Source organism: Eimeria mitis, genomic scaffold (genome assembly GCF_000499745.2).
Source record: "Eimeria mitis Houghton genomic scaffold, Emh_scaff43, whole genome shotgun sequence".
NCBI classification, from domain to species: Eukaryota; Apicomplexa; class Conoidasida; order Eucoccidiorida; family Eimeriidae; genus Eimeria; species Eimeria mitis.
Window position 1 is genome coordinate 9,926 of NW_013572620.1, and position 27,589 is coordinate 37,514.

The window sequence follows — 27,589 nt, forward strand, 5'->3', positions numbered from 1 at the left end:
GCTCCCATTAGAACCGGGCAGCACGAGGTGTTTTGCCCTTCAGCTAATCCTGAGCGGCTCTTCAGCAACTCAGAAATGCTTCAGCCAAAGTCAGGACAAACATTTCAGAGAAACAGCTCCAATTGCGTAAACGTATGATAATATTTCTGTGTATACAACTGATAGGCATGATCGCTTTGCAGCGCTGTCGCTTTGAACGATAACAAGTCGAGCACGGTAGCCCGTGAAATAGAAAGGCAAAGATTCGATTTAAACCCTTCTTTCAATTATTGCGTGGTGTATCTCGAGGGACATATAAGCCATCTTGTTACCATAACAAAATATGTCGTTGAGAGCATTATAATTGTTCAACCTGTCATGACCACTTTCTGGGGCAAATCTTCTGTGATCCAAAATCTAGCACTTCAGCAAAAACTTTGATATTGCAGATTCAATGAGGATGTCAAAACCAGAAGGTGAGCAAAGGCACGCTTGCCGTCCGTAAGTGATTCATTCTATGCATATCAAGTAATGGTACACAAAACCAGTGATTGGATACAACAGAGGTTCTAATATTTCTTAAGTTTAATGATGACGAAGTCTTTGCAGTTAGAATGAAGGCCGATTTGCTGTGTTACACCTAGGGCAGATAACTTGTTTAGAAGCAGCCTGGCCTGGACCCTGTAGTATGCCCACTACAAGGGCCTTTAGAAACGTAAGCATTAACATGACCACTACTGGTTATCACGACAAGCCCCTATCGTGCATCCAGTATGCCCGTACCAGCGGTCGGCGAGCACATAAGAGTGAACCCCCAATAGGCAAAAAATCATTACTATAACCGAGAAAAAGAACCGAAAGTAAAACGCTTTGCTGATGCCGCATGGAAGAAACTGGTTTGCACCAAAGCTGATTGGATCACCATTCCTGACCTACGGTGCGTAAAATCCATGACATACGCCAAGAGCTGAGGGCTTTGACGCTTTGTCCCATCTTTCATAATCCTAAGCAGTCCACTGCTTTTTCAATATATATACAGCCACTCTTTCGGGGGTCATCATTTTTTTGAGGCCCGGAGGGAAAAAGAGAGGCAAACAGGCACTTTCTGGCGAATTCGTTCTCAGCAGACTATTCGCTTGCCTCAAGAAGTGTTCAAATTTCATATGCATTCGGCACCAACCCATATCAGCATTGTGCACCTCTTCCGACCAAAGGAGCGAAATCCAAGAAAACGAATTCTGTACGAATTCAGCCAACTCTAAAATGGCCGAGCCGAATACGCCAAAAATGTGCCTTACTGTGTTACTTCACCATACACTGCCGTCTTGCTATTCCAGTCCTATATACTATAAGCCTTTATATCCAACGCCCCTGTCTCGCTCAGCGTTCGCCAGAATATTAGGGGAGAGCACCATATCCAGCCCGAATTCAAGAAAACCAGCCACAATTCCCGGATGATGTTGCATCGTTGAGTGCGTCGCCCTTTTTTCCTTGGCAACCCTCAAAGCACAGAGTGTGCCTTTCCCCTGCGCACCACCTAACGCAATTTCATCTCATCTGCAGCAAGTGAAGCGTTGATTAATCTCACAGAGCCTTTGCCACGCAAGTGCCTCGCAAGTCGCTTTAGCGACTTCCACCAATATTGCATGCCACTACCCAATATTTTTCCAGACCCTTGCACAATTCGGAAAACTAAACAAAACGTGTAGCATGGAAGCCCAACCGTGAAGAAAGCAAGCCTCTCAACAACGCAGCCTACATGTCCTGGGCACAGCCGCCGTACGTACAGCCATTCCACAACACGAACTCTTCTATTGTAGAATACCCCATCCGAGAAAGATAGCTTTCTCCAGTACGTCTCAGAAAGTTCCATGCACCCCCGGCAAGCCACTTTGCTCACAGCGGGCGTGTAGTGCCTACCCCACCAAGATAGTAGAAGGATTCCCCTCCTGCCCTTTGCATGTAACTACATGTTCTAAGCTCTGCTTGAGATTCGCGCACCGTTCGTTACTCTCAACTGACCCTTCATTTAGTGGGATTAGTGCGGAAAGGTCTAAATCCGAAGTGGCAGGTGGTTACAGGGGTGTTGACGCAGCGCAATCCCCTGCTGTCCTAGATGCCAATCTCCCTACCGTTCAGCAAGCTCCATGTTTCTTCCTCCCTCACATATTGAGTGTCTTACAGCAGATTTCCCGGCAATGCCTGAAGTTCAGCATCTCTTCAGCTGAACCACATCTAACCTGCTNGTCTTACAGCAGATTTCCCGGCAATGCCTGAAGTTCAGCATCTCTTCAGCTGAACCACATCTAACCTGCTGCCCAGACGCCATCCATCAAGTCTCCTACCCCGACGCGCAGGCGTGGAGTGGCACATATACCCACCCACTATGATGTGGCTAACCCAGAGAACCCAGTGTTCTAGTGAAGTGGGGTTCAGCCGTCTGCCGAGATGGGCATCCCCGTTGTATCGGCTATTGGAGCAGGCTGGTGGCGCACCAGCCCACAAAAGTGGGACGTCCGTCTCTCCACACGCCTGAACCTACTTCCCTAGAAAGCTAGACGCACTACTGTCCACAGGCAATAGTGGACGCCCTGTGCAGGAGAAAGCGTCCTTCAGAAGACCTCAAAAGCGGGTGCAGCAAGAGCACGAGTACTACTCCTGCATACACGGCTGTAACATGAATATTCATTAGAATACCATTCTCTTCATTTCTGGAAGAGAAAAGAAAGAGTTTGGCTGCCAGTGTAGTGTCGCGGTACCGTCTTCACCTGGTACTTGCTTGCTCTTCTGCGGAGTACCAACCACGGAACCCCAACCTAATCTTCACGCAGCAGAACCGCAACCCATCCTACAACTAGCGTATACGCGACAAATAACCTGGAATAGGCAGCGAGCGCTCGAGCTCTCCCACCAAAAGGGCGACCAACGTCATGTCAACCGGAGCCCGTAGCAGCAGCGCAGAAAGCAGGCCGTGTTCTGCTGGCACTAGCATTTCCTGCAAGAATCGAACTAGCACAGAGTGCTATGAGTGCAGTACCTAGGCTCTCNTGCTGGCACTAGCATTTCCTGCAAGAATCGAACTAGCACAGAGTGCTATGAGTGCAGTACCTAGGCTCTCCGGTTGATATAACGTTGGCATCTTCCTTGCACGCAGAGCTTGAGCGTTCGCTCCGAAATTCAGGATAATAGCCGTTTAGAGTTCGTATTGGGTGACAATGCTTAGTTGCCTTCACTTGTTCTACGTTCTGCGTACACTCACATTTCCTGTTACAGAGGAAGGCATTTTTCCGGAGCATTCGCGCATTCACTCAGTTTCTTCGGCTACCTACAGCCGGCTGCATACGGCACGCTCTATCCCGCTGGATCACGGCAGCAGAGCCTCCAGGTTGCACATGTGTTTTGGCGCATTCATGCAGCTTTCGCAGAATTACCATCGGGCTTATCCAAGTTTTCTATAGGGATCTTCGCATTCTTAACGCGTTGGGAGAAGGGCCTTGAGCAGGCCAATCCGACAGTTCCGGTTGGTGGCAGTGCCACAAGCACTTCGTCTCCTATCAAGGACATGGAAAGCCAGGACACCAGCAGCAGTCCCCATTAGCGATTCCTAATGGACCTGCAGAAAGGTCCTATTGCTAATGGGGACTGCTGCTGGTGTCCTGGCTTTTCGACGGAGCCCAACTACTATTTGAGGCAGGAAATGCATTATGAGCCGGGCGAGGGCAGTAGATTGCTTCTATCCAAGCTCCGCAACTCAGGACAGCGTTCCTAGTATTATAAAAGCCGANCGAGGGCAGTAGATTGCTTCTATCCAAGCTCCGCAACTCAGGACAGCGTTCCTAGTATTATAAAAGCCGACTACAATAAGGTTGAATTGAACTAAAGCGTAGAGCGGTTGACTTGAGGTGCGGAATTCCTTGATTGGCGTTAGATAGATCACTGAGCTCCCATCTGAGAGAGAGCCCAGCTCAGTGTTCGGCCAAGTCAACTCAGGCGTGATCCGCTGCTGCTCTGCCATCCCTGAATATTTTCCCCTTGACTGCAACTACAGTCCTGTGGACCGCCTGAACTTTCGAGGAAACATATGTAACTCAGGAGATGGAGCATGGCATGAATACCTTCGTGGGCTAAGTTTGGCAGATTTCTTTTTCTTAGTAGCAGCCGGTCGCGGCACGCCTCCCATTTTCGATTTTCCGTCCTGCCCTGGTGATACCTGCAAACAAGCTGCAAAGGAGTCGGCAGCGCAATAAACAACGGCTTAGTAGAGCTAGAGGCCCACCCCCGTAAGGGCAGCTGGTCCGAAAAATACGCTCGGAAACATGCATATGGCATAAGCACAGGGATCCGAAAAATAGCCGTTTTTGACTAGCACTGCCTTTGTCATTTTGAGAGGAAAGTCTTGCCCAGGATAGGCTGTTGTGTCCATTCGTCTTGCCTGACGTTTACAACCCCAGCTCTAGGTTTCTCCGAGCAAACCAGAAAGGGCTTTTCTCTGCTCAGAAAAAGCCTTAGACCAATAACAATTATTTATGGTCGGGTGAATACAGAATGCGTGCATGCTTTCATCAAGCGTTACCACGCTCACAATCATTCATGAACGGGTGGATCACAGTGACTGTTCTAAAGCTTCACCTGAGCAAGCAACGGTTGTCTAATCGAAATCAAGTTGTAGCGACACAAGGCTAGTATAACTCTTGAGCGACCTTGCCTATACTTGGTTTTCTTGGAACTTTAATAAATCCGCACATCACATATCAACACCGGCAGGTATGGCATGCCACGTATTGGGGGTGAGCACATAAGGACAGCACCCCTCAAACTGTTCGCGAATACATCTCGAGCTGGGGAAATAAGGTAATTGAAAGAACTGTGTTTTTGGTACCACTGACGTTTTTCTTTTGCGGGAGCAGTGTTGCTAAGGATTGGCAGCTGTTCGGGCTTGGACGCTAAGCAAAGCAACAATCACTGAACAGCTGTAGATTCACAATTCCTGCGAGTTCCCTCCTCAAGCACGCACCCGGGCTTAATGCACCAACACGCCTAGCAACAGGAGACTATTATGGGGAGATACACGTTTACTATTTTACCGCCTTCCCAGTTATTATTTCAGGTATAGAAGGGCATATTTGAATTCCTATATCCCGCTGGCTGCTTCACAGTTCGCATAGCAAGATCTTAAGCGGCACTGTGAGAAACTTCCCTAGCGCAAGCCAGTTAACGGGAGCGCGGCTCTGTGTGGATCATAGCGCTCGCCGAACCCAGCCTCGATATCAGCAGTTTGTGCAATAAAATGCTGCCCGCGGCTCCGCGGGTTGCGCTTCCAACGACGGCACAAACGCCGAAGAAAACCGACGGCTGAAGGCTACGAGGGATCCCATCCGCCTCAGATGATGAGTGNCGGCACAAACGCCGAAGAAAACCGACGGCTGAAGGCTACGAGGGATCCCATCCGCCTCAGATGATGAGTGCGAGAAACAGCCCTTCAGAAGGGCCAGCCTAAAGGGAGTTCGGGGACTTAGGGATCATGTGGCCCTCGGAACATGATCCCCCTCACAATAGATGCACTAGTCCCACCCAGCAGCTCTGCCTCTTGTGCCCCCAACGAGAACACCAACGCAAACGGAAAACACAGTTGTGAGGAGTAGAAGGGTTCCAAGTTCGCTCACACGATGGGGTGATAGGATTCCATAACACTCTAGGTACGACAGGCCGTGTAAGCTGAGGGAAGAGCCCTCGGTTCCCTCATGCAATTATTGAGATCTGGTCAAGATAATTTAGAGGATTTCGCTTTTGTACAAATATTTGCAGTGCGTTATATGTATTACACGGTTGTATCTCTGAAGGGCGACTGTGGCGCGCATCCCTGGAATCCCACACCTGAGTATAGGGATATTCGCAGAAGTTATACGTATTACTCAGTTGTATCTCTGAAAGGGGACTGTGGGGCGCATCCCTGGAACCCCATACCTCATTATAGCGATCTGGCAAGCAATATCTATCATGCTGAACAAACATATCAGACTAACAATCTGACAAAGTTGTCGCAGTATATATGCAGATGCGCTATAACACCCGGAAGCCTGAATTTACTTTTGCCGCTTCCGCTTAGTAACTGAAGAATGGTGTAAAATGCAGAGAATACATACATTTTGAGCTGTCTATGCTTGTTTCGGGTCTGATGCTACGAAGGCAACACGTACGAAGCAACCTTCGGAAGATTTCTACCAAAAAAGTGTTGGAAGGTCGTGCATCTTAGAGTTATATATATTGGTACATGCAAAAGCTGGAATGATATCCGCGAACTTTGAAGCTACGGGATGTCCTCCATCTATTTNATATTGGTACATGCAAAAGCTGGAATGATATCCGCGAACTTTGAAGCTACGGGATGTCCTCCATCTATTTTGACGAATCTCAAAACACCCCTTATGTGTCCTCCATCTATTTTGACGAATCTCGAAACACCCCTTAGGTATTTCGAGAGGATTCTTCATTTCGTTCGTATTGCTAGCTGCCTGTTGACTTGGGCATCACTGTGAGGACTTCCCCTCCAGAAATGGCAGTGTAAGCGTAGTTTGGAGCCTTAGGCATCATAAGGCCTTTGGGACTTGATATCCGTCACGTCAGTAGATGCATCAGTCAATGCCAACAGCTCTGCGTCTTGTGGCCTCAACGACAACACAAAAGCAGGTGGAAACCACAATTGCGAGGTCCAGTAGAGGTCCAAGTTCCCCAACACGATGGGGTAATGTGAATCCATAACACTAGTGCTACTGTCGGCCCAGTATGCTGATGTGTGGTGGGAGCCCTCAGTCCCTCACATGCTGTGCCGAGATTTGTTCAGGATAACGTAAAACATGTCACTATACTAAAAGTACTTGCAGGTCGCTCTACGTGTTATTAGGTTGTGTGCGTGAAGGGCTGCTGTGGGGCGCATCCATAGAGCCCCACAGCTGAGTATAGCGAGCTGGCAGGCATTAGCCATCATCTAATAGAACAACGTTCTAAAACAATCATAGGATGAAGGCATTTTCTTCTCTCAGTTTCTTCTCCAAAATTGTTGTGTTCTGCAAGCCCACTGCTGCCGGCGCTGCGGCCTTTGGGATTGCGAGAGAAGACGGCGTGGCATGTTGCAACACCTCTTGCACCAAGCCTGATAATAGCCTTTCCTACAGTCATAGAAATGCCTCCGCCTAAGGAATATTTAGTGGATCCATAAATGGTGTAGTCAGTGTACATCAATAAGCACTCGCAGACACCTCCACTATTCATCCAACCCTCAGTCATTTCACAACGAGCACGGCACTGTTGCCGTGATTGTAGTGAGTATTCAGTACAATCACCGTAGGGAAATGCCTGCTAGCGTACGCTGGTCTGAAGAGTTGCCTCACGCCTTTCCCGCTGTATCAATTCTCCTGGTGGTTTCCAAATAAACCGGAAATCTAGAAGGCCTCCATTTTGGTACCACATTGATGCTCCGTCGTTAAGGCGTCAGTACAGCCCTTGGTAGGCCAACCCATATATTGTGTATAGCATCATTCAAGTGGATGTACTATCTGCCCAGCCAAGCACGGCAACATAGCGTCTTTGAGTACATCTCATTGCAATCCGTAAGACGCTATCTTGCCGTGTTTGACACATTCACCAAACTACAGGAATGCCAACTCATGCGGAAAATTACTAGAAAAACGGGATTGCTTGAGGACAGCAGTTACACTTCTCAGTACAGCACGTAAAATCAATAGGAATATAGTATGGGAAGATGGAAGAATCCTATCTATCCTTTGGAGATTAACGCTATACTGTTTTGTAATAAATGCGGCTATTACACTGTAAAATCCTCAATTTGATAGTGGCTCAGAATTTTCAGCGTCAGGCTAAATCCCACAAAGAATTTCGGTAAGACTTTAGAGCAGCCTCATGTTTACAAACCCAGATTATTGCAGGTGCGCGAGATAAACCGAATACAGATAATCTTTGAGAAGCTTTGTTTATTATGCTCATGCAGTATAACCGGAAGGGTAGGCTCCCGCAAGGAGACTCACGACTTGCCCTCCTATTCCCGCTAGTTATCAAGTAAGTTTCAAATAGAGTCATCGGCCGTTGGCAAGCAACATAGTGAGCCGCAGTAGAAGCCAGATGCTCGAGCAAATACTTACTAAAGAGTGACTGTGTTCCCCCAGAGTTGCCAGGCCTCCAGCACACAGCGATCTAATGAACGGCAACAGGTACGGCGAAGAGGATGCCTGGCCCGAGTTGCAGCAGATCGTACTGCAACTCATTGTGCAAGCAAACGGTATATTTGGGCACAACGGGAAACCTCTAATATATGTACTCACCAGCACTATAGGATGCTGAGTCATCTGTTCCGCGTATTACGCAATCGGTACGCAAGTGGAATTACGCATAAGGATTAAAGCTGGCTCATTTTATATGTGTCTTCCGCCATAATCATCTAGCTCACCTGGGCATTAAGGAGCGTGCACGCGACAATCATTGCTGAAAATTTGCGATTACATTGTATACGTTGATATTTTGGCGGGGGACGTAGGCAATGCTGAGTCTGTGGTTAATGCAAGCTCCATACCAGCCAAGGGTGTGTCGATGACAGAGAAATCATTGATGCGGAGGTTATCCAATGGCGCCGTCCTTGGTCGTCCATGGCAACCATATATATCTCATTCACAGACAGAGAAATGGAAAGCTGGTGGGGAAGCTGTTAGGCGAAACTGTAAGATGGCGACGCAGGCCCGTTGCCCTGATCCTCTGGAGCAAACACAAGCATTATATTCAAGCTAATAACCATCGTGTGCTTTCGAATGGCCCGAGACATCCGCCAATAATAATTTCCCCTATCCTACTGGCTTCTAAAGAAGTGCCGAGTTGGATATTGGCGACGACTATATCGTCGTCATGATATCATCGTGATTCTGGGCGGCGAACGGTAACGTCCAGTTTTCGTTTGATTGAAATAGCGTCAAGTTTCAAAGCACCCTGAAAATGAGTTAGGACACTTCCCTCCATAACCACACTTCTGGCGTCGTCAAGCTAACATTCCATAGCTAAACGAAAAATGATTACTACACTGGGTGTTCGTCCTTATTGTGATTATGGACGTCTCGAAAGGCTCGACTGCGCTCGCCAGAATATGATATGCTTAAAACAATTACGGGCACGCTAGCTGGGGACCGTCGCCGCGCATGCCAGGCGCTTGCCGTTTGAGTTGAGTACCCTAAATCTGCTTCCGTTCGAGCCTATTTACCAGCCTTTACCTGAAATTTGAGGAAAGCCTGAATACGTGGGATTCGCTGGTTCTGCGCTCAAGGCGATGATTAAACGCACCAAATAACAGGCTGCCTGTAGTGAAAGATCAAGCGTTAATATATGCTTAGTGCGCTACTTTTATCGACGTGGCGTATCATGCACTCTCCTATGGTTGACGAGGATCAGCACATAGTGAGTTCTGAACGTGCTCTGAGCTTAGCCAGCAAGCAAAAGGAGATAGCGCAGCGGATACAGGCAGTATGAAACGCCATATGGTCGTATATGCACTCAACCGAAACGCCACTATGCTTGTACTGACCTGCCTTAAGCGTATTCATCGTATGCGGACATGTGAAACGGAACATAAGCAGTGGAATATCCATCTGCCATCGGCTTTATGCAAAAATCCCTTGGTCCTTTTGTTTTTTGTGGTGACGTCGCTGAGTAATATCCCAGCTGGCGATGCGCGAATGTTCTGAGGTTGCACTGTCGAGGAATGTGGATAGGAGGGGAACGCTGAAGTCACCATATCCCACGTGGTTCTCCCGAAGAGCATGTTGGCTGAGCTAACACCGTTGCATCACATGGTTGCAAGTGGCAGGCCTTCGTTTTTAACCCAGTTCTGCGTGTGCAAGGATTGATCGAGTCGTTTATACTTGCGAAGCTGCGTTTACCAACTCAAAATATCGATCAGGTCTCGGCCCCCTCCGATACAGCCAGTAACCAGCGTGTGCGCCAGTATGTGCGCTATCACAGCCCTCAACATAACCTGCATTTATCAGCACGTCCAAGAGACCTTAAGCGCGCCTTGCCTACTCCGGAAAGCCGGGACCAGACGGAGATTGCATGTAGGCTACCAGGCCGAGTCACTAGCAGCGTTATTTGCTCCTTCGCCTGCCCTCCATCTGTAGTCGAGCATCGAAGGCGAATGCAGAGATCCAGCGTATGCAAGAAGCAGGTCTTCTAGGGTTGGAAAGGAAGTCGATAAATTTCATGAGCAAATTGCCTTGTCTTATTATTCTGGTTATTACATGTATTTACTATCCAAAGACCTGTTTGCGGTATTTCGTCATCATCCGTGATTTGATTTCGTCCTTGTTCTAGTTTTTATTACGGGCCATAATTTACTGACGCTATTAAAGGCAGGCGGCGAGGAGAACCAGGGGAAAAGAAACGGTACTGGGGCTACGGCGTCTGCGCTGCACGGAGGGAAGACGGTGCTAGAATAAATATGGGGTAAAACGCAGTCGCAGCCCCGAACTGAGCGTCCCACTCATGCTGCTCAACCCCTGCTCCGGTCAATCACCCCGACCTAATCCTAGCCGCGCAGCAAGTGGACGTAACCCACAGCGTACTACTGAAATGCATCGNTTTCAGCGATCAGGCAGTAGCGTGATTCCGCCGTAAAGCAAAACTGGGGAGATAAGTACCGCTCAGCGGTTGTCTCAGCCCTACAAGCACCGCCATCGCCGGGCGTTCGATCCAGTCTAGACGCCAGGTTAGGCGGAGATAGTAACTCGTTGTTCTTAAACTCATACGAATGAATATTGGACATATGAGTGCAACAACAACGGGTTACTATCATAGGAATGAATGTAGGACATGTTTTTGATGAGGCGCACAAGCTGCACGCACTAGGATACCATAGATGAGAAACTCAATTTAGTATGAGAAAAAAGGATATGTTGGGACCCTTGGGATCTTATGCCCAAGCAAGTGGGGTGAAGGTTGGCTGCCCAAAAAGTGATGGCAAAAGCTTAGAATTGTGAAAGGACCTGTCGGTGAAAAAGAGTGCTGCTCCTGAGCGAGCGCTCTCCATTATTCACTCGAACGCAGCCCGGCATAGCATGAGAGGGACTGCGGACTCAGCCCAAACATCAAAAATCGGCTGGCACTATCTCCACTGTTATTGATTCACTACACCTCATTGTAGTGAATACTCCCTACAATCACGGCACCAATGCCGTGCTCGTTCTGAAGTGAGTGAGGGTTGTATGAATAGTGAAACTGTCTGTGAATTTTTATTTGTATACATTGAATATAACATCGGTGAAAGCATTAAGCATTCTTTATGGAGTGACCATTGGTATGGTTATAGGAGATGGTGGCTTCTGCCTTGGTGCAAAAGCTATTTGCACCAGGCTCGGCCGTCTCCTCTCCCAGCCCCACAGGCCGCAGTGCCTGCTCTACTGGGGTTGAGAGAGAACAATTTTCAGAGAGAGAATAAACTGAGAGAACTTAAACTGAGAGAAGTTATTTCCTTAACCTTTGTTAGTCTGATATGTTTGTTTAGCATGATAATTCTCTCTCTCTAAGTAAGTTTTGCGAAGCTAAATGGGCCGTACAACGGTTTCTTCCACAATAACAATGAGTGTTAGTGGATAATGATGTGTGCATGCTAAATTGGCATTTCACAATGTGGCAAATGTTTCCCGATGAATTCAGGCGGATGCGGAGACTGTGTTGCCACGTTGACAATCGGTGTAAATGCGAGAGGTAAACTCCAGTAAACGTGTTTACCATACAGTGGAAGGACAAGGCCGGACGCGAAGAGGGTTTTAGCCAGCCCATTACGAGAACAAATTGAGCCCGTTTCATTTCCCGTATTATCAGCAGCAACAGAGAAACCACCCCTATCTCACTTTCAACGATATGTACTTTCTTTGTCGTTGTTTCTCTTTGACCATTCATCAACTGCAGCCAACTTCATTGCGAATTGAAGTCACCTGCAGTGACTTCAGTTCACACTGAAATCAACTGCTGCTACAGACATGCTGGGAGATATAGAAACTAATCAAATACCTTAAAATATAGATTTTCGCCTTTTGCAAGCTTAAGCATCCTAAGGCAACAAGAAACATGCATGTATGCGTATTTATAGGCTTTTAGTCCCACACTGCTAGGAGGTTAGCCCAAAACACTATACAATGAATGTTAAAATAACCATTTAGAAAGAGACTCCTACCCGACGCTGGATTGCCGTTCCCGCTGCTGGGAGGCATGGACTTCTCGCGCAGATAATATGCAGTGAACGGTGCATAGATTGATAGAAACTGGCACAGCAAGTCTAGCAGAAGCGCGATCTTCTGTAAAATCGTTTTCGAGGTGAGTTTCGTCGTGCTAGACTTTCCACTTAATATGTAATGGAGCACTCCAACTAATTCCGGATGCAATCGGCATAGTCCTAGAGCTGACATGGCGTGGTGGCATAGGCAAGAACAAGTACCGCTGAGGCCGCTTATGTCGCGCATGCTCTGGTTGATCTTGTAGGCGACCTAGATGTACTGGACGATCAGTAGGATCCTGCCCCAGTTGCAAACCTGAGAGTTGACCAGCGCGTGTTAGGTAATTCTGTAGCAGTTGAGAGATGCCGTGTAAGGGAACAGGTGCAAAATGTTCTTATGCGTAGTAAATGGGCTAGTAATCTTAGAATAAGATGCTCAAGTCTTATGTACTGGTCTGCGTTACCCCAGTTGTGGGATGCTCTGTTGCCTCCAACCCTGAGATAGCATGAAGTTATGCTGGGGGATGGGCATGGAGTTTAAGAAATGGGAAAACAATACACCGCCCAGTTGTGACGCTGCAGACTCGAAATCAGCCACCACCCTACCTACGGGAAACAGCAACTAACCTCTCGGAGAAAAAGCCTTTGCTTAAGTTTGGCGGTTGTTCTTTAACTTCCTAGCGTGCGCAACTTCAGTCTTCCATGATATCGGTACTTGCAGCTTGAGACCTGCAAAAAGCGCTGATCGCAAGGCCAAGATAGTCTCCAGTGAGGGCCTACGATTGTGCCCCATACAGACTTGTTATGTGAGCTGAGAAGCATACGGCCAAGCCTACGAAGCACATTGCCACCTTAAATGAAACCGTATAGGACATGCTTATTCTGTTTAGGGCAGGAACGAAAGGGTGAGGTCTGGCTCATCACAACCACTCCTGTGATACCCAGTTCTGCGGCGAGAGTCTGGAAAGCGCAGTTGCAATGACTTTAGACCTCCTTCCATAGGCGGTCCTTGAGAGGTTGGCTACCTTGGCTTCCGCCGTAGCTAGAGAGACCCTGATAGACAAACCCGATCTGCTGACCTAGTCGAATCCGAATGAAGACTTCACCCCTTCCCATCCCCCCGCACCTGCCGCCTTGTTCAAACTGTCTTTTCCTCAAAACTCGATCCTAGCAGTCGAGTAGGTAGCGATGAAGGAAATTCTGCCTTTTAGTTTGTCCTATTCTAGGAGTACGGTTTTTCGACAAACTATTCCGAAACAACTTCGAGGACGATTGGACTTATGCTTCTGGCTAGCCCGGACCCCTTGAGAAAAAAGGTCAGTCCAACCGCGAATCCCCTGAGCCGTCAAGAGCAACCAGGGAAATATCTACTGCAATGCGAGATGGCTCCTGCAGGAACATCGCCAGCTCCGCCAAGGGTTTCTTCCATCTAATTCAGGGACGCGAACAAATCTCCCAGTTTCCCACAAAATATGGATGGTGGAGCTTTCCCTCGTAAATTATTATTATTTGCCTGAAATGATCTGTTGGCCCATACCTGACTTCGGCAAACTGGGTGTAGAGCGCAGCCTAGGCACAGCCTCAATCAGGCCCGATTTTTTTTTAACAAATTTGCCAAAGCCGTTGGCAAGGAAGTGGAACAAGCAGTTTCGACGGGCCAGAAGGACTGCAGCTTGCGCCGTAAAAATCCTCTGACTGGGGTTAGGACCGTTGTCAGCGGCAATAGACTCAAAACACTTCAGATAATAGTTCAGGAAACCTCAGAGCGTCCTGTCCAGCGTCGTGCGGGTAGTGAGGAGGGGAAAAGGCATGTCCTCAGATACAGCGCTTGCTGCTGGAATTCTTCTTGCGAGTCACCGGTTTCGATAGGGGTACTATCAGTGCAAATGACTGCAACTCCTACTGGGCTTAGCCTAACTCACATAATCAAGAACACCGCTGCATTCGCCAAGTCCTGAGATACTTCTGGGGGCGACTTCAGGTCTCTGGTCTCTGCGGAGAGGCATCTCCTTCGAATTCTGCCTGCGTTGCAGTCCAGAATAAATCCCTTGGAGTTACGGCGATACGATCAAAGTCCTGGGACAAAGTGGAGGTAGTGTATTACCAGGATAATGGAACGTTCGAAACAGCAACTGTATGCGGCTAGTGGTCACCTCCGAGCGGCCTCTATTTTTGCCGCAGATGGTGGAGCTGGTTCACTAGAGGCGTAAACCATGAAAGCACGAGCATTGTTGGTTTTACATGCTCAAGCAGTTGTAAGTAGCGTTTCCCTACAATTTAGCAGCTGCTTTCGAGCGACCAAGAGCTATGCAGTATTAAATTCGTGTGCGAGCCAAAGGTTCCAAAGCACCGTACTCCCCGTGCTCAGAGTGTAACTTAGTGAGGGAGTAACGCGTCAGCGAGGCCAAATGAAGAATGAACTGTTTAATCCCAGATGTGGTTGAGTGGTTCATCGATTCAAGAACTGCCACGCTTTCGCTTCGCAGTGCAGGCACGCGATTATGCCCAGACGCGCTAGTTGATAGCCTTGGGTTGCCTCTTCTTGGGAGCTAGCGCGTCTCCCCCACATCGCAAACAGATGTGGGTCGCTCGGCGGCAGTTCAATATGCAAATGGCACCTGACCGCCATAGTTCGACAGATCGGCATCTCCTCCATCGCACTTGCTGGCCGGAAACGGAGGGAACACGCACAGGAATGGACAGACAGTGTTGGCTTTTACGAGCTTGGAGAAACAGGGAGTTGAATCGAGGAGGGTCTTTCGGCGCGGTCGCCCCTTTTAGCCCTGTTATCGCGCCTCATGGGTGGAGGGGAGCGGGGTGTCTCCCAGGGCACAGGATGTCCAAGCTGCCCAAAGTCTTGCTTCTTTAGTCGCTTAACCCTTGTTGGCCCTGCATTCTAGAATTTCGTGACCTTGCTTATTGCAAAAGGAACACACTCACCATTCGGTACTTTACCCATCGCTTCGTACGGGCGGAATTCGCCTGCTGCTTCTTCGCCTAGCTCTCTGGTTTGCCTTGGATGTGTGGCATTCACTAGCTCAGGAGTTGGCAATAGGACCGCATTACGGGGCGAAACCGTAAAGGAATAGTGATGTAGAAAGTCACTGGTCACCAAGGGCGCGATGCAGCACTCTGTCGATATGGCCCTGCGTGTTCAGCTCCCGCTGTTTTGCGGCAGCCTGTTCTTCCGATTGAGCAATGTCGCACTGGATCACGAATATATTGCATTGTCCCGATGTGACCAGGATGTGATGTTTCCCCGTTGAAAAAACGCACAGGCCCCCCATCCTTTCCACCGCCAAAACTCGCACATCCGCCCATTATTTTGAGAGAGCATCATATATTCTATTTCGGCAGTTTTCACTCTCCAGCCCTACAAAGGAGAACTCTTACTAGCAAATGCTCGCTTTGAGCGCTGTGCTGTAGCTCACTGTAGGCTTCCCTTGTAGATTCACAAAACGTGCACCTTCAGAAATGCTGGGGTTTTTGGACAGTCATTGGCAATACTGCTGCTGCGTGTGCTGCGTACAGCGAGAATGCTAATTGTGGCAAATACAGTCAGGGGCTCGTGTGGTACTTCAAATCCTTTACACNCGAGTAGCTGCGGTGGGCTCCACTGGAACCGCTTAACTAAAAAAAGTGTCGTGTGGCTCACCCTCACCGCTTCCAGCTTTGTTGAGGCGGTCGAAGTTCCTAGAGAAGTCGAACCGGTACTCCTAGGTCCGGACACGCCACTCAAACGTGTTGAACTACATCCACAGCCAGGTCTCCCCCATGCTGAGTTGCGCTTTTGTACTAGGCGAACGCGTGCAGTTCTATCATTTTCATGTGCAGCTGTCTACTGTGCAGGTGCATACACGATATGGCGTTTGGAGCCGTGAGATTCCGCCAGTCGTGGTATTTCAGAAACACATGCGAGCGTACTTGTTTTTGTACCTCAAGAGCATTAGAACGACTATTTCTATCAGGATTCCTCGTTATGACTTTCCTTCTGGAAAGAAACCCTGGGCATGCACCGCCAATGGACACTTAAATTAACGGGGATAGACCCCCATACGGAGATCGCCGAAGAGGACATTGCCAATAATATTATCTAGGGCACTGTCAATAACAGGAGAAGTGCTTGACTTGTGTGCCCTACAAAACTTGTACGCATGGTTTTGCAAGCATGCGTACGATTCTAGCTGTGGTGTGACAAATATCTGGCGGGAAGCAACAGCTGAGAGTAGGACTCTAAGGAAAGAATACTTTTCCACACAACAACGAAACTGGATGACATACAAGGTGAAGTCAGAGGCGTAACTCCTTGAACGTGTAACGTGTGACACGTGTGACATGTAAGTGTCTTGATGCGCGCACGTGAGAATATTTGGATAGTTAGGTTTGCTTTCTAGGTAAGCAGCTCATATTTTGGACTTTTCATGCGACAGTGAGCACACACACACAACAAAGATGAATCAGAGCACTTAACCAAGTGGATCACCAGCATAATTTGGATAAACAACAGACGTGGCATGATGGGAAGCATCGCAGATTCACCGAGGTAGTGTCAAATATTCCTGGCAGAACCACCTCAGGTATAATTCGGTCTAAAGTGAGACCCTCGCTGCAAACCTGACGACCTTCGAGTCCAAACGATGACTGCTGAATGATAACTATCGATTATTAACCTAATGGTTTAGTGGCTGCCTGTAGAAGCAGCTCTCGAGATACGCAAAATGGTTAGGGACCCTATTTGCCGTTTCCTCGGAAGTCTCCCTACGGATTTGTAATTTTTTATTGGGGAAATACATACTTTGAGAGCGTATTCTTGCACAGAAAGTCTTAAAATGGGTAGATAATTGCTCACTTCCTGCTTCTCACCGTCTTCCTGGTTGTTTGCTAAGGGTTGGATGTGCACAGATGCGGGCGCACGGGCGGCTTCCCTGGGGTTACCAAATGGTTACCTTCAAGGCTTCCTTCCTCTTCATCGCTGTCCTACCTTTTTTGGCTCAATATAAACTATACCGTAAGTTATTTCCTTCATTTTAGCTGGAAGGGGCAGGTTGATCAGCTGCGGTGCTTCGCGGAGAGTGCTGGTGATCCACCAGGTCGCCCCTCATGTTTGGCTCTTAGAAAAATGAACGTTCTTGCTCTTCCACTCAGATGCTTTTTTAGTGGGTTTCGGCTGAGATGGGAGACTTTATCTCCCAGCACGAGCCTTTAAGGGAGCCTGGACTTTCGTCGATCCAATGGCGTTCTGAGCAGTGACCTTAGGAGAACGCGTAGACAGAAATATATGTTCGGCAGTTGTTCTGGGTTTTGGGGGGCCTCCCAGGAAGTGAATAAATGAATGATCAATTTGCTTGGAATTCCTCGGTGTGTTGCACTCGGCAGTCACGGGAGCGGCTGGAAAAGGTGCCGTTGCATGGCTCATCTATTCGATTTGTTGCTGCTTGATATTATAGCCTGTGTATTGGCTGAATCTTCCCCACATCTCCGGGAGGCAGGGAGGACCTCACATGAACATTCTTGAGGCAAAAATGGCCAAGACCCTAACGACGAGGGGGGACGGGACGCCCATCTTTGAAGCCCAGCAGTCCGGCACTAGCGCGATCTTTCCGGCGCCACCTCGCTCCCAGATACAACAGCTACAACAATATCCGACAATTAGCGAAAGTAAGCAAAACCAGCAAGGGTTGGATGTTGTACAATCAAGGGGGAAAGTAACTACTGACTCTGTGTCGGAAGGGGGTCTTCGCAACGCGTCTACAGAAAATGGAGCAATAGTTGTTGGTATGCTCGTCCAGTGTGGCGAATGCGGAAAAAAATTTATCAACTCATACTATTTGGAAAAGCATATTAACAAACGCCATAGGAGCGATATTCGCCAGTCAACCGTCACCCGGCTCGAAAACCCACATATGTCAACGCTTGGTACTAGCGCCTTTCACCAGGCCTTTGATTCGGTCAGAACCGCCATCTCAGCACCCTTAACAATTCTTGAGCAGCAGCAACAGCAACAAATTACCCAGCAACAGCAACTCTTGCAGCAACAGCAGACCCTGCAACAGCAGCAGCACCTCCTGCAGCAACAGCTCAGTCTACTTAGCGCCGCAGCATTAAGAGCGTCTGACGCTCCAAAAACGACAGGCGAAATCCATCAGCCTCCTCCAATGGCCGCTTCCGTTGGAGGCGCGCTTCTTGAAGAGGCGGGAGGTACCCTTGGCTCCGGACCAGGTAGGAACAGCTCTGCATCTCCCGTCATAGATTACAGAGAACAAACAATATCTGAAGTAAAAAGCGACGTACAAAAAGAAATCCAAAAAGCAGTCAAGGTAAGTTAGCAGAAACTGTGTCAAGTAACACCCGTATGAATAGGCACGTCTTCTAGTTAGGTGTCCGACTGGAATGTTCAGCTATTCCAGCAACCGGTTTCTCGATGGTTCGCACATCGACCGCTAAGACATTTGCTGTAGAACTCAGGCTTAGGTTAGCTATAGCTGTGTCTGTCTGCAGACGCTCAAAGATACATTTAAGGACGAACTCCTGGAGCTGCAGCAACAACTTAACAGCATCGAGGCAAGACGCTGATTAAAAAATCCAATAGCTTTTAAGATTGTTACGATACACATTCCACGCCAACATATCGAGTCCCTACAGAGCTTCAGTGAAGGGGCAGTTTAAGGTAATTGGTCATGCGGTCTAGTATAGCTGTGCTTGGATGCGGCTTCAGCCACCGCAACATCGCGATACCGCAGCCGTGCTGCTTGACGAACTAAAGGAAGCATCGCTGAGGGAAACGAAGGTCGGCCTTCCTGCAGAAAATGGGGTGCCAGCTTCTATCGATGGCATCATACACTTTTGACAGAGTTGTACTGGAGAAATTGAACTATACTACGTTGCAAAGCGTCGTGTATGCTAGCTTTGGCAGGAGAGAGTGCAACCTATTGTTGCTCAAAGCTTGGTGAACATTCGCTGTTATCCTTTCTTGTGTGCAGAAAGGTCGGAGCAGGAGAGCATCGGGCGGTGCTCCTTCGCGCACGACAGAGCATAAGGTGCACACAGGCAACACAACACAGTGCCGAACATGCAAGCTGACGAACCCCTGTAGATGTCAGCCTGTGCGGCTGTGTGGACACCGAATATTCTTGTTTATGGCTTGCTTGTGCAGCATGCAAGATCGATGCGGCACTCCTATACCCCGTCGCCTCTTTCTACGAGTCGCTCTGGCTAGTCATTCTTCACTAAATATCCCATGTTTAATCATACACCGCCCCTTTTCCTGTCCCCGCACAAGCATCACAAGGCATAGGCTGCGCGATATAGATACATGGCCCAAAGCGTGGAAGTCTTGGGATATGCTCCACAATGCATCTGTCGCCTAAAGCTTTATCTTCAGAAATGCGCTCGCGCTCTGTACTAAATTTAGTGCTATATCCAATGTCTGTGCCCCCGGTTTATTATACGTTGAATATGTCTGCGGGAGCCTTTCGCACAGTAGCCACGAAGTTTCCGCGGGCACATGGTGTACAATGCAAATCAGTCTCGTCCGCTCAGCGTAGAAGGATGCATCCTGTTGTAGTTAGCACAGATGCACAATCAATGTGTGCCTCGTAGAGAAGAGTGGCTCTACAGAAAGCCAAAGTGCGCGTAGGTTGGANATTATCTCGAACTGCGTGCAGACGGCAGCGGAAGCAGTAGGACCTGCAGGAGTACATCTTCCACTTCCACTGAGCGTTTCAGCGCAAAAGCTGGCATATATGAGGTAACGAAGCACGGGGCGGGGCGAGGAGGAGATACTAACCTTCACAGGAACAGGGAGGGCTATCAGAGCGGCCGTGGGCGTGGAGAAGTTGAGGGAGGCCGTGCTGGGTCGAAGGCAGCCACAAAGAGGACTAGAGGCAAGCTAACAAAGGCTATCGAGCAGCATGATAAAGCGAAGAATGCTTCAAGACAGCCATGCATGGTCTGTAATGACGAGGAAAGCATACTTAAATCCAGAGATCCTCAGAATTGTTTTGAGCTCCCTACTAGGGGGATGCCTCAGTCGGCCGCCGCAACCGGTCCTGAAGCAGCCAAGGAAATGCGACGAGCAATCCTCTGCCTTTTGATGTACTCACACAGGCAAGCCAATAAATCTCAGCACAAACGACTAAACAGAACAAGGGGAGCCATTTAGCGTACTCATGCAGTCCAGTGCATGGTGAGCGACTTAGCAGTAATGCACAATTCATCGCATATTCAAAATATCCGGTAATCCTGCGTTTCCTCCAGATGTTCTTGTTCGTTGCGTCGCCGGTTGGGTGTGCAGAGAGTTCATGGCGAGAAGCCAACTTCCAGATGTGCTGAGGCATAACAACAAGCCCCCTCCAGATGAGGTGGAGAAGCAGCTTGAGCTACCGCCAGGAACACTGTCCTGCCAACTGGCCAACTACCTGCTTCACCCAGCTGTCGCTGGGCAGCGATCCGGGGTCACGACTTCCAACGCACCGCAAAACTCCGACAGTCTTAATTTGCCTTGGCCGGCTCCGCACGGAGTCGGAGGATGCTGTTATCACCTACACAAGCCTCCCCCTCCCCCCAGAACGTTCTCTGTTAGGGCGAAATTACAGCAACTCATGCAGCGGTTCGCCAGTAAACCGGCTACTTCTCCTATCGGCTGCCCTGAAACTCAACAAGCAAGTGCAGCTGCAAATGTTCCCCTGCAAAGTCCCCGTCAGCGGTGGAATCCACCTCCCGCTGTAGCTCCCACGAAGGTGGGTGTGCGCAATTTGGGGAACAATGCCCCTGTACGGCTTAATGGGGCCCAGTTGGTGATGCAGCACGGGGGTCAGGCTCGTAGTGTTTCAGTACCGCCGCTAGGGGCACAGAAGCAGCCGCAACAGATCTTACCGTATACTATTGATGGAGGAGCAGCTCAGTCCCCCGCAGGAGCGAATCCCTTAACAGCGAACACGCCGAGGGTTGGCGTACTTCCTGTGGCTGCTCCGGGCGCACCACTTCGCAGCGAACCCGTCGGCCTAGCCCAGCAGCGACAGCAGCCCCCAGAGCAGAATATTGGACCCCGTGAGAAGTCGAAGTCTATCACAGAGAGGGAGGTAGGAACTGTTTTACCGGCTCTAGCATGGGGCGGCGACGAAGCAATCCCGTCAGAAGAGGACCTAGCACTGCCTGAGCCTAAATCGCCGTTCTATCCAGCGAGGAACCCAGCCGATGGCAACAAGGTGGCCCCAATATTTCCGCCCTGCAGCAGCTGGACTCCCATAGAGCCGCCACCAACAGCAACGTCTGTTCCTCTCTCGGTCTTACATGCAGCATTAGCAGCTAACGGGATGGCTATTCCACCGCATGCAGGTACAGCTGTGCCGGCGTCAGGGAGGCAAACAACCTCACAGGTCCAGCAGCAGCAAGCAAGCAACCAACTGCCCCCAGATAAGCACCAGCTGCCGCAACCAGTGTTCACTCAGCAACTAGGGCCCCACTCCTTTGGAGTGGACTTCGTAGGAAGCCGCCTTCAAGCTGCATCTACCAATGAAGAGCTAAGTGGAGTGCAACTCAGAGCCCCTGAGAGCGCTTTCGGAGTTTTTGAAGGACATGCAGGCGCCTCTGCTGCCCCGGGGCAAGGAGGGGCTCAAGGAAATGCAGAGTATCTGCCGTCCGCAAGGGGCAGCAGAACGCTTCCTGAAGATGCCGGGTGGACTACAACGACCTACCAAGCTCAAAACGATCTCGGTCCTTGGCAATTCGCTGGGCTGACGTAATGTTACATCTCTTAAGTGGCAAAACATGACGGCCGCTGAAGCTCCCGTTCTAACAAGCGCATAGAAGAGTCCCCAACTCCGGCGGTTTGCATGGATAAATTGCTTTTATTGGCCTCGCCAAGGATTGTCAGCCTCTAAAGGAGAGTGATAGGCCAAGGATCAAACACCCATTAATGTTGCTGCAGCCCCTCTATTTAGCCGCCAAAACAACTGTCTTTCCCCCCCCATAGTGGGTGGTACCGTCTGCGCTGCGCAACGCCTTACGTGCTTTCCCATCTGAAACAGTAATACGTTTTAAGATTAGCTGTGCTACAGCGTAATGCACAGACGAAATAGTTCCTCCCCGCATTCCACCGCTATTCTGCTCGCTGAGCTTTATCGAGGCTCCAAGTTTGGCCTGCGTCCGTAGGGACGGTTCAGCAGAGGCCCCACAAACTGGAGAAGTGGGATTTACACAGTGGAGCTGCACATTCAGCTACTGGGGAGCTGAGTGGGATACACGTACGCTTGCATTGTAACACTGACCGTACCGGAACTCCGCCCGCGTACGGACGAGAAAGTAACCGAGACATGCTCCTTCAATGGGTGTTCAAAGAATACGAAAGCAATTCAGTGCACTGCAAACAACGAATCTAGGATACTCTGAGCGATCAGGTTATTCGAGGAGCAGTGGAACTCCGGAGATCTGACTGAAGTGTCGTACAGACACGCCCCGGCGGTGTGTATTCAAGATGGAATATCCACCCACCACAAATGCAGGAGCCTTCACACTTCATATTCACCTAAGAATGCCCGCTTGAGCTCATTGGAAGGTGATGGCCATCATGGTTTGAAACAGCAATCGCAACAACTGAGTCGCTCTGTGCAACTAATCAGAGTCTCAGTCGCTGAGTGACCTCGCGGGGCTGCATGGACCAGCTGGTCGGGGAGTAGAATTTCACTGAACTCGTCATGGTTTTTGAACACTTTGTATCATAAATTCCTAGAGCAGATGTTTCTGCAACTTTTTGCTCTAGAACTTGCGATCTCTGAGTGCTGCTCTGTTGCGTCAGTGCTGCTGCTGGAGCGGCCTGTACGCCGCTCCAGCTGCATCGCTACAGGTGCTCCCATTGTACGCTGTTTTTGTCTGTCNACTGCTAAGCGGGCATATGTCTCTGCCCCTGCGTGTGTAGCACGGTAGGAAAGACAAAACTACTCGTCTTCACAACTTGTGTGTTGATACCAGCCACTCAGTCACCCGTCAAGATGGAGGGAGAAACCGACGAACCGGGGAGCCCGAAGTTTGAGATTATCACACCTAAAGGGAGGAGCAACAGCAGCAGGGGATACACAGGCCCTGGCATCGCAACGTATGTCGTTGATGAGGAGGGAAGTACAGAGAAATTTGCGGGCGAATATATCGGAGGCATAAGACATGGGCCGGGTAAGCCTCGAAATCCCCCTATGGCATGCGGCAGGTTCTATGGCTGAAACGAACCGCATGCTGACTGCTCAGAGTGAACAAGGATTTGATAGCCAAAGCCGAATGCACAGCAACAGCTTTCGTAGGAAAACTATCCCCTTCATCGTACAATACAGCAGGATCTCTAGGATAGAGTAGTATACTCAGGAAAGGAGAACGCGTGTGATGGGCAGTCCTGTTGGCCTTGAAGGGAAACACCATGAATCATGTAGCACCCACGAGTGCGAAGGTGCGTCGTTTCTCTCCATAGGTGAGTACCAGTTTTCGGACGGCTCTCTGTTCAAGGGTAGCTATGAAAACAACAAAAAGAGTGGACTAGGCGATGCGACATACAAGAAAAGAGAAGTCAACGAAGACGGTATGGTTACTAGCACCATTTTAGATGGAGTTAATAGTGCACCCAGAAGTATGCTGTTCATCTCCAGTACGACTTCAGCACCTCACAATATGATGCAGTGCTGTCGCTTCCTTGTAAGAGAAGCTGCAGAGAACAAGTGAGGTGCTCAAGCAGCTTTTTGTTTGCGTAAAATATTCTTGCCTGCGTGGTGTCTTAATGGCCTTCTCACAGGAGAGGCCCACGAGACTGGTGAAGCGAAATATTTTGGTCACTTCGTTGAAGGGGCACGGCAAACACAAGGCTGCATGGTGTATCCTAATGGGGATGTGTATCAAGGTACGAGCAGAATCAGCACTTGAAGGACCGCAACGGTATAATACGCCTGTCAACGCGGCAACGCGTAAGCTTTCGTTTTGGCAATTCGTGCTTCACATGTTCCATGCTGCACGAGCATTCCAACTGTTCGTACAGGAGAGTGGTTTGCTGGCCAGAAACACGGTGAGGGGTCCTACCGTTTCAGCGCAGACGGCTCCGTTCTTTCTGGTCACTGGGTGGCGGGGTCCTTGAAGAGGGGCCGTTGGATCCTTCCTACCGGCGCAGTGTTCGTCGGGGAGTTCGAATTGAATAAACCAACTGGAAAGGGAGCATGGATCCTGCCTGGTGGCAGCCAGGTGCTTGTGGAATATACACAACATGTCAGGGATCACTTGCTTTTCCACTGCTGCTCTGTAAACTCCTGTCGATACCTGCCCAACTCCACAGGCACCTCTGTTGGCCCCTAAAGTTACAGCTTGGCTTCTTGTTGCTCTCGGGATCACATGAGCTTGCGTTTATGCCTGTTTGTTATCTGTGATTTAGAGAAGAGAAGCATCTAGTCAGGGGGGGAGTGAAGAGGTCGCGGCAGAGGAGGAAGAGGGGAGTGGGAAGTATGAGATAGAGCAAATGCAGATGCGTTGCATCTGCTGTGTTGCTACCCGCGAGTAGGGTTTAGACTTTATCCCTTTCATCNATATTGGTTATCCCGAAGATGTATACGTGCATGGCAAATCCAACACTAACAAGACTTTTTTATGAGCGGAGATACCCTGATATCCATCTCTGATAGAGCTTATGGCTCTAATAGTAGCGGTGACACCATCATGGTGCGTTCCTCCCTAAACCCACTGAAGTATATGCTGGACTCCCCTGAGTTCCCTGTACAGGTAAGGGCCATGAGAGCCATGGCAATGCTGATTACCTATCCTTTGGAACGTAAAGTCACTGTTGACGTAGAGTAGAACGAACATCTACACAACTGGAAAATATATGCAGTATGAGAAACTACTTAAAATTATACATCGGGGACATTCAGACGTGAATAATTGCAGACTCCTAGATACAAAAAGTGCCTCGCTGGTCCCCAGTACTCCTTAACCATTTCTGGAAAAGCTGAGGGAATCTAGTTCACTAGTTGCCCTAGTTGCAGGGGAAAGTGACGAGGGACGCACTCGAACTACTGCATAGCTGCGGAGTGATACGGTAGTATCGAGCTACTAAAGACTGCTTAAGGTGTACCCGCTGAATATCTTCAGCGGCTGGACCTTAAGCATAGAATGTTGATTTGGGAAAGGAAGCATTGTCTTCGTGGATCTTACAAGACACAAAAAACGTCCAGCCGTAGGTGTATATGAAGGAATACTGGCGGCTGAAAGGAGGGGGAAAGACGAAACCGTCTTGGCACACGGGGGAACCCAGCGAGAACGAGGAAGCGCTCCCCGCAATGGCCACTTTGCCAGAGTAGCAAATTGAACCAAGAAAAATGAAAATAAAATGTTTAGTTGACATGGAACACGGATTGATGCGCTTTATGTCGTAAACAGTGGAGTAGCTGCCATCTTACTGCCGCCCTACGCTTCGTTAATACCCATTTGCAAGCCTAGATTGGTTGCCGCTTCAGAAGAGGCAGACCTCATCGACACTTCAGCAGCTCTTTGACGTTCACGTCGGTAGCTGTTCATGTTGTCGCTGAGCAGCAGAACTTCGTCCAGCCTTCGTGCTGGAACAAATATCGATTTAGCGCAGAGAGACGGCGCAGAACGTCATGCGCTGCTCCATAGCCAATGCCCTAGTCTAGGACTTGCTATCCTTTCACCGGGCGTTGCAAAGGCAATGCTTTGGCTGGCGCGCAGGAGAAAACATTTGATTCGTCTTTATGAGTAGCAGGTTGAGCAGTGACCGGAACAACAAATATTCACGTTCAACGGAGAGTGCTAGGAACGATGACTTCCTGCTTTCACACGATCATTAAACGTCTCATTCCTACCTCCTACCTATGGAAAAGATTAGCACGGGNCCAATAAGAGGCATCTCACAAGGGCAAGCAAGCACCGGGGATGCCTCCGCCGGATTCTGTGAACGCATTTTACTTTGTTACGCGTAAGGACTACGTCAAATGGAACCGATTTTATTGGAGATATCCAGGTTGTACGGGACGAGTGGCCTGTACAGAAAGTGCTTAATATTTGCTGCACTGGCGATACATGCTGGATGAACCGAAAGTAAGGAAAATGCAACAGACAAGAGCTACAGTTTCGGCGAAACCAGTGGCTTGCCATCTGATGAACAATAATTGAAGGCCTACTGTGAGGGACTAAGCAAACAGCGGCGACTCAATGGGTTGTGGCACGCTCGCAGCTGTCCTGGAGGATTACGTCTTCGGGAATCCTATCTCCGGAAGATCGAGCATCCAAGCGCATCTGGCGCACTCCCTGCCCATTAGGACACTCGCTAGCTTCATGGCCTCTTTTTCTGCATCGGTAGCAGGTGCGCCTAAGCGCTAGTAAGGCCCTATCGGGTTGCGGTTGCTGGTGGGGGTGTTGGTGAGGTGGGTAGTAACAGTGAGGAGAGAAGGGAAAAGGAGTTAGGCCCCCAGGACCACCCTGAGGAACTATCCCTTCAGTTCGTTGCCGCGCCCGTATCCGCTGGCGCATTCGATGGGCTTCAGGAGGCAACCATTGATCCCGCTCTCTTGTTGGAGCTGTTGCCGATGCCGGATGATACGTGTAATTGGAGCAGCTTGGCCGTCCTGCTGGCGCATGGGCATGGCCCATCACTTTGTATGGTAAAGGAGGAGGCAATAGCAATGGCACGTTGTCTGACATTCCAACACAGCTTTCAGAAGCAGCAGAAAGAGATGCACTAGCCGTGAAATTTGCCACTGGCTCAATCTGTTGCACAACCACCGTCCCCGGTGAATTCATGGTCGGGCAGGGGTTGTTGCCGTCGTAGCTACTGGCGTGCGCATAAGGGTCTGCAGCGGCTGACAACGCATATGGGTCCTCCAGAGGCTGAGCTAAACTCAAGCTCGCATGGCGGCGTGAGTTGCCCGATTGTTGCTCTTTTTTACCCCACGGGAAGAAATGCGCTTCGTTTTGCAGGCTTTCCCATATGCACGGACTATGACTCGAGGCAAGCTTGTTTCTTCTCCATGGAGGAGTAGGAGGCCTTTCGCCTTCGCCGGTAGCTTGCGGACTTTCAATACTGTTGGGAGGTTCGGCAGGTGGAAGCGGTATTGTCAGTTGGGGCGGCGGTTGAGAGCAGGGAATATGCAATGGAGGTACTGCCGATGAGCTTGTGGACCCCCCAGGCATGGCGTGTGGCGGTTGATCTGGAGGAGGTGGCGGTGGCGGTGGAGGCACCATGAGGCCGCCCTGTTGAAAGGTCCAAGCGCTCCGATCCACGTGTTCCGTGTCACTTGCGTCGCTGCAAATTGGACTCATATCCCTGCTGCAAATGGACCGAGAATTCCTAGCTTTACAAGGCGG

At 49.5% G+C, this 27,589-nt stretch overlaps 2 protein-coding genes across 2 annotated transcripts; both read left to right on the forward strand.

Moving 5' to 3' along the window:
• Positions 1–17,766: 17,766 nt before the first annotated feature.
• On the forward strand, positions 17,767–21,987 carry EMH_0043240 (uncharacterized protein; the record flags this gene model as incomplete). Its single annotated transcript, XM_013499415.1, has 5 exons — positions 17,767–18,561; positions 18,960–19,031; positions 19,225–19,281; positions 19,909–19,991; positions 20,538–21,987. The coding sequence occupies 5 exons, from the start codon at positions 17,767–17,769 to the stop codon at positions 21,985–21,987; spliced, it is 2,457 nt and encodes an 818-aa protein (XP_013354869.1).
• Positions 21,988–23,232: 1,245 nt separating this feature from the next.
• On the forward strand, positions 23,233–24,770 carry EMH_0043350 (uncharacterized protein; the record flags this gene model as incomplete). Its single annotated transcript, XM_013499416.1, has 5 exons — positions 23,233–23,410; positions 23,700–23,855; positions 24,018–24,122; positions 24,258–24,457; positions 24,645–24,770. The coding sequence occupies 5 exons, from the start codon at positions 23,233–23,235 to the stop codon at positions 24,768–24,770; spliced, it is 765 nt and encodes a 254-aa protein (XP_013354870.1).
• Between the last annotated feature and the right edge of the window lie 2,819 nt (positions 24,771–27,589).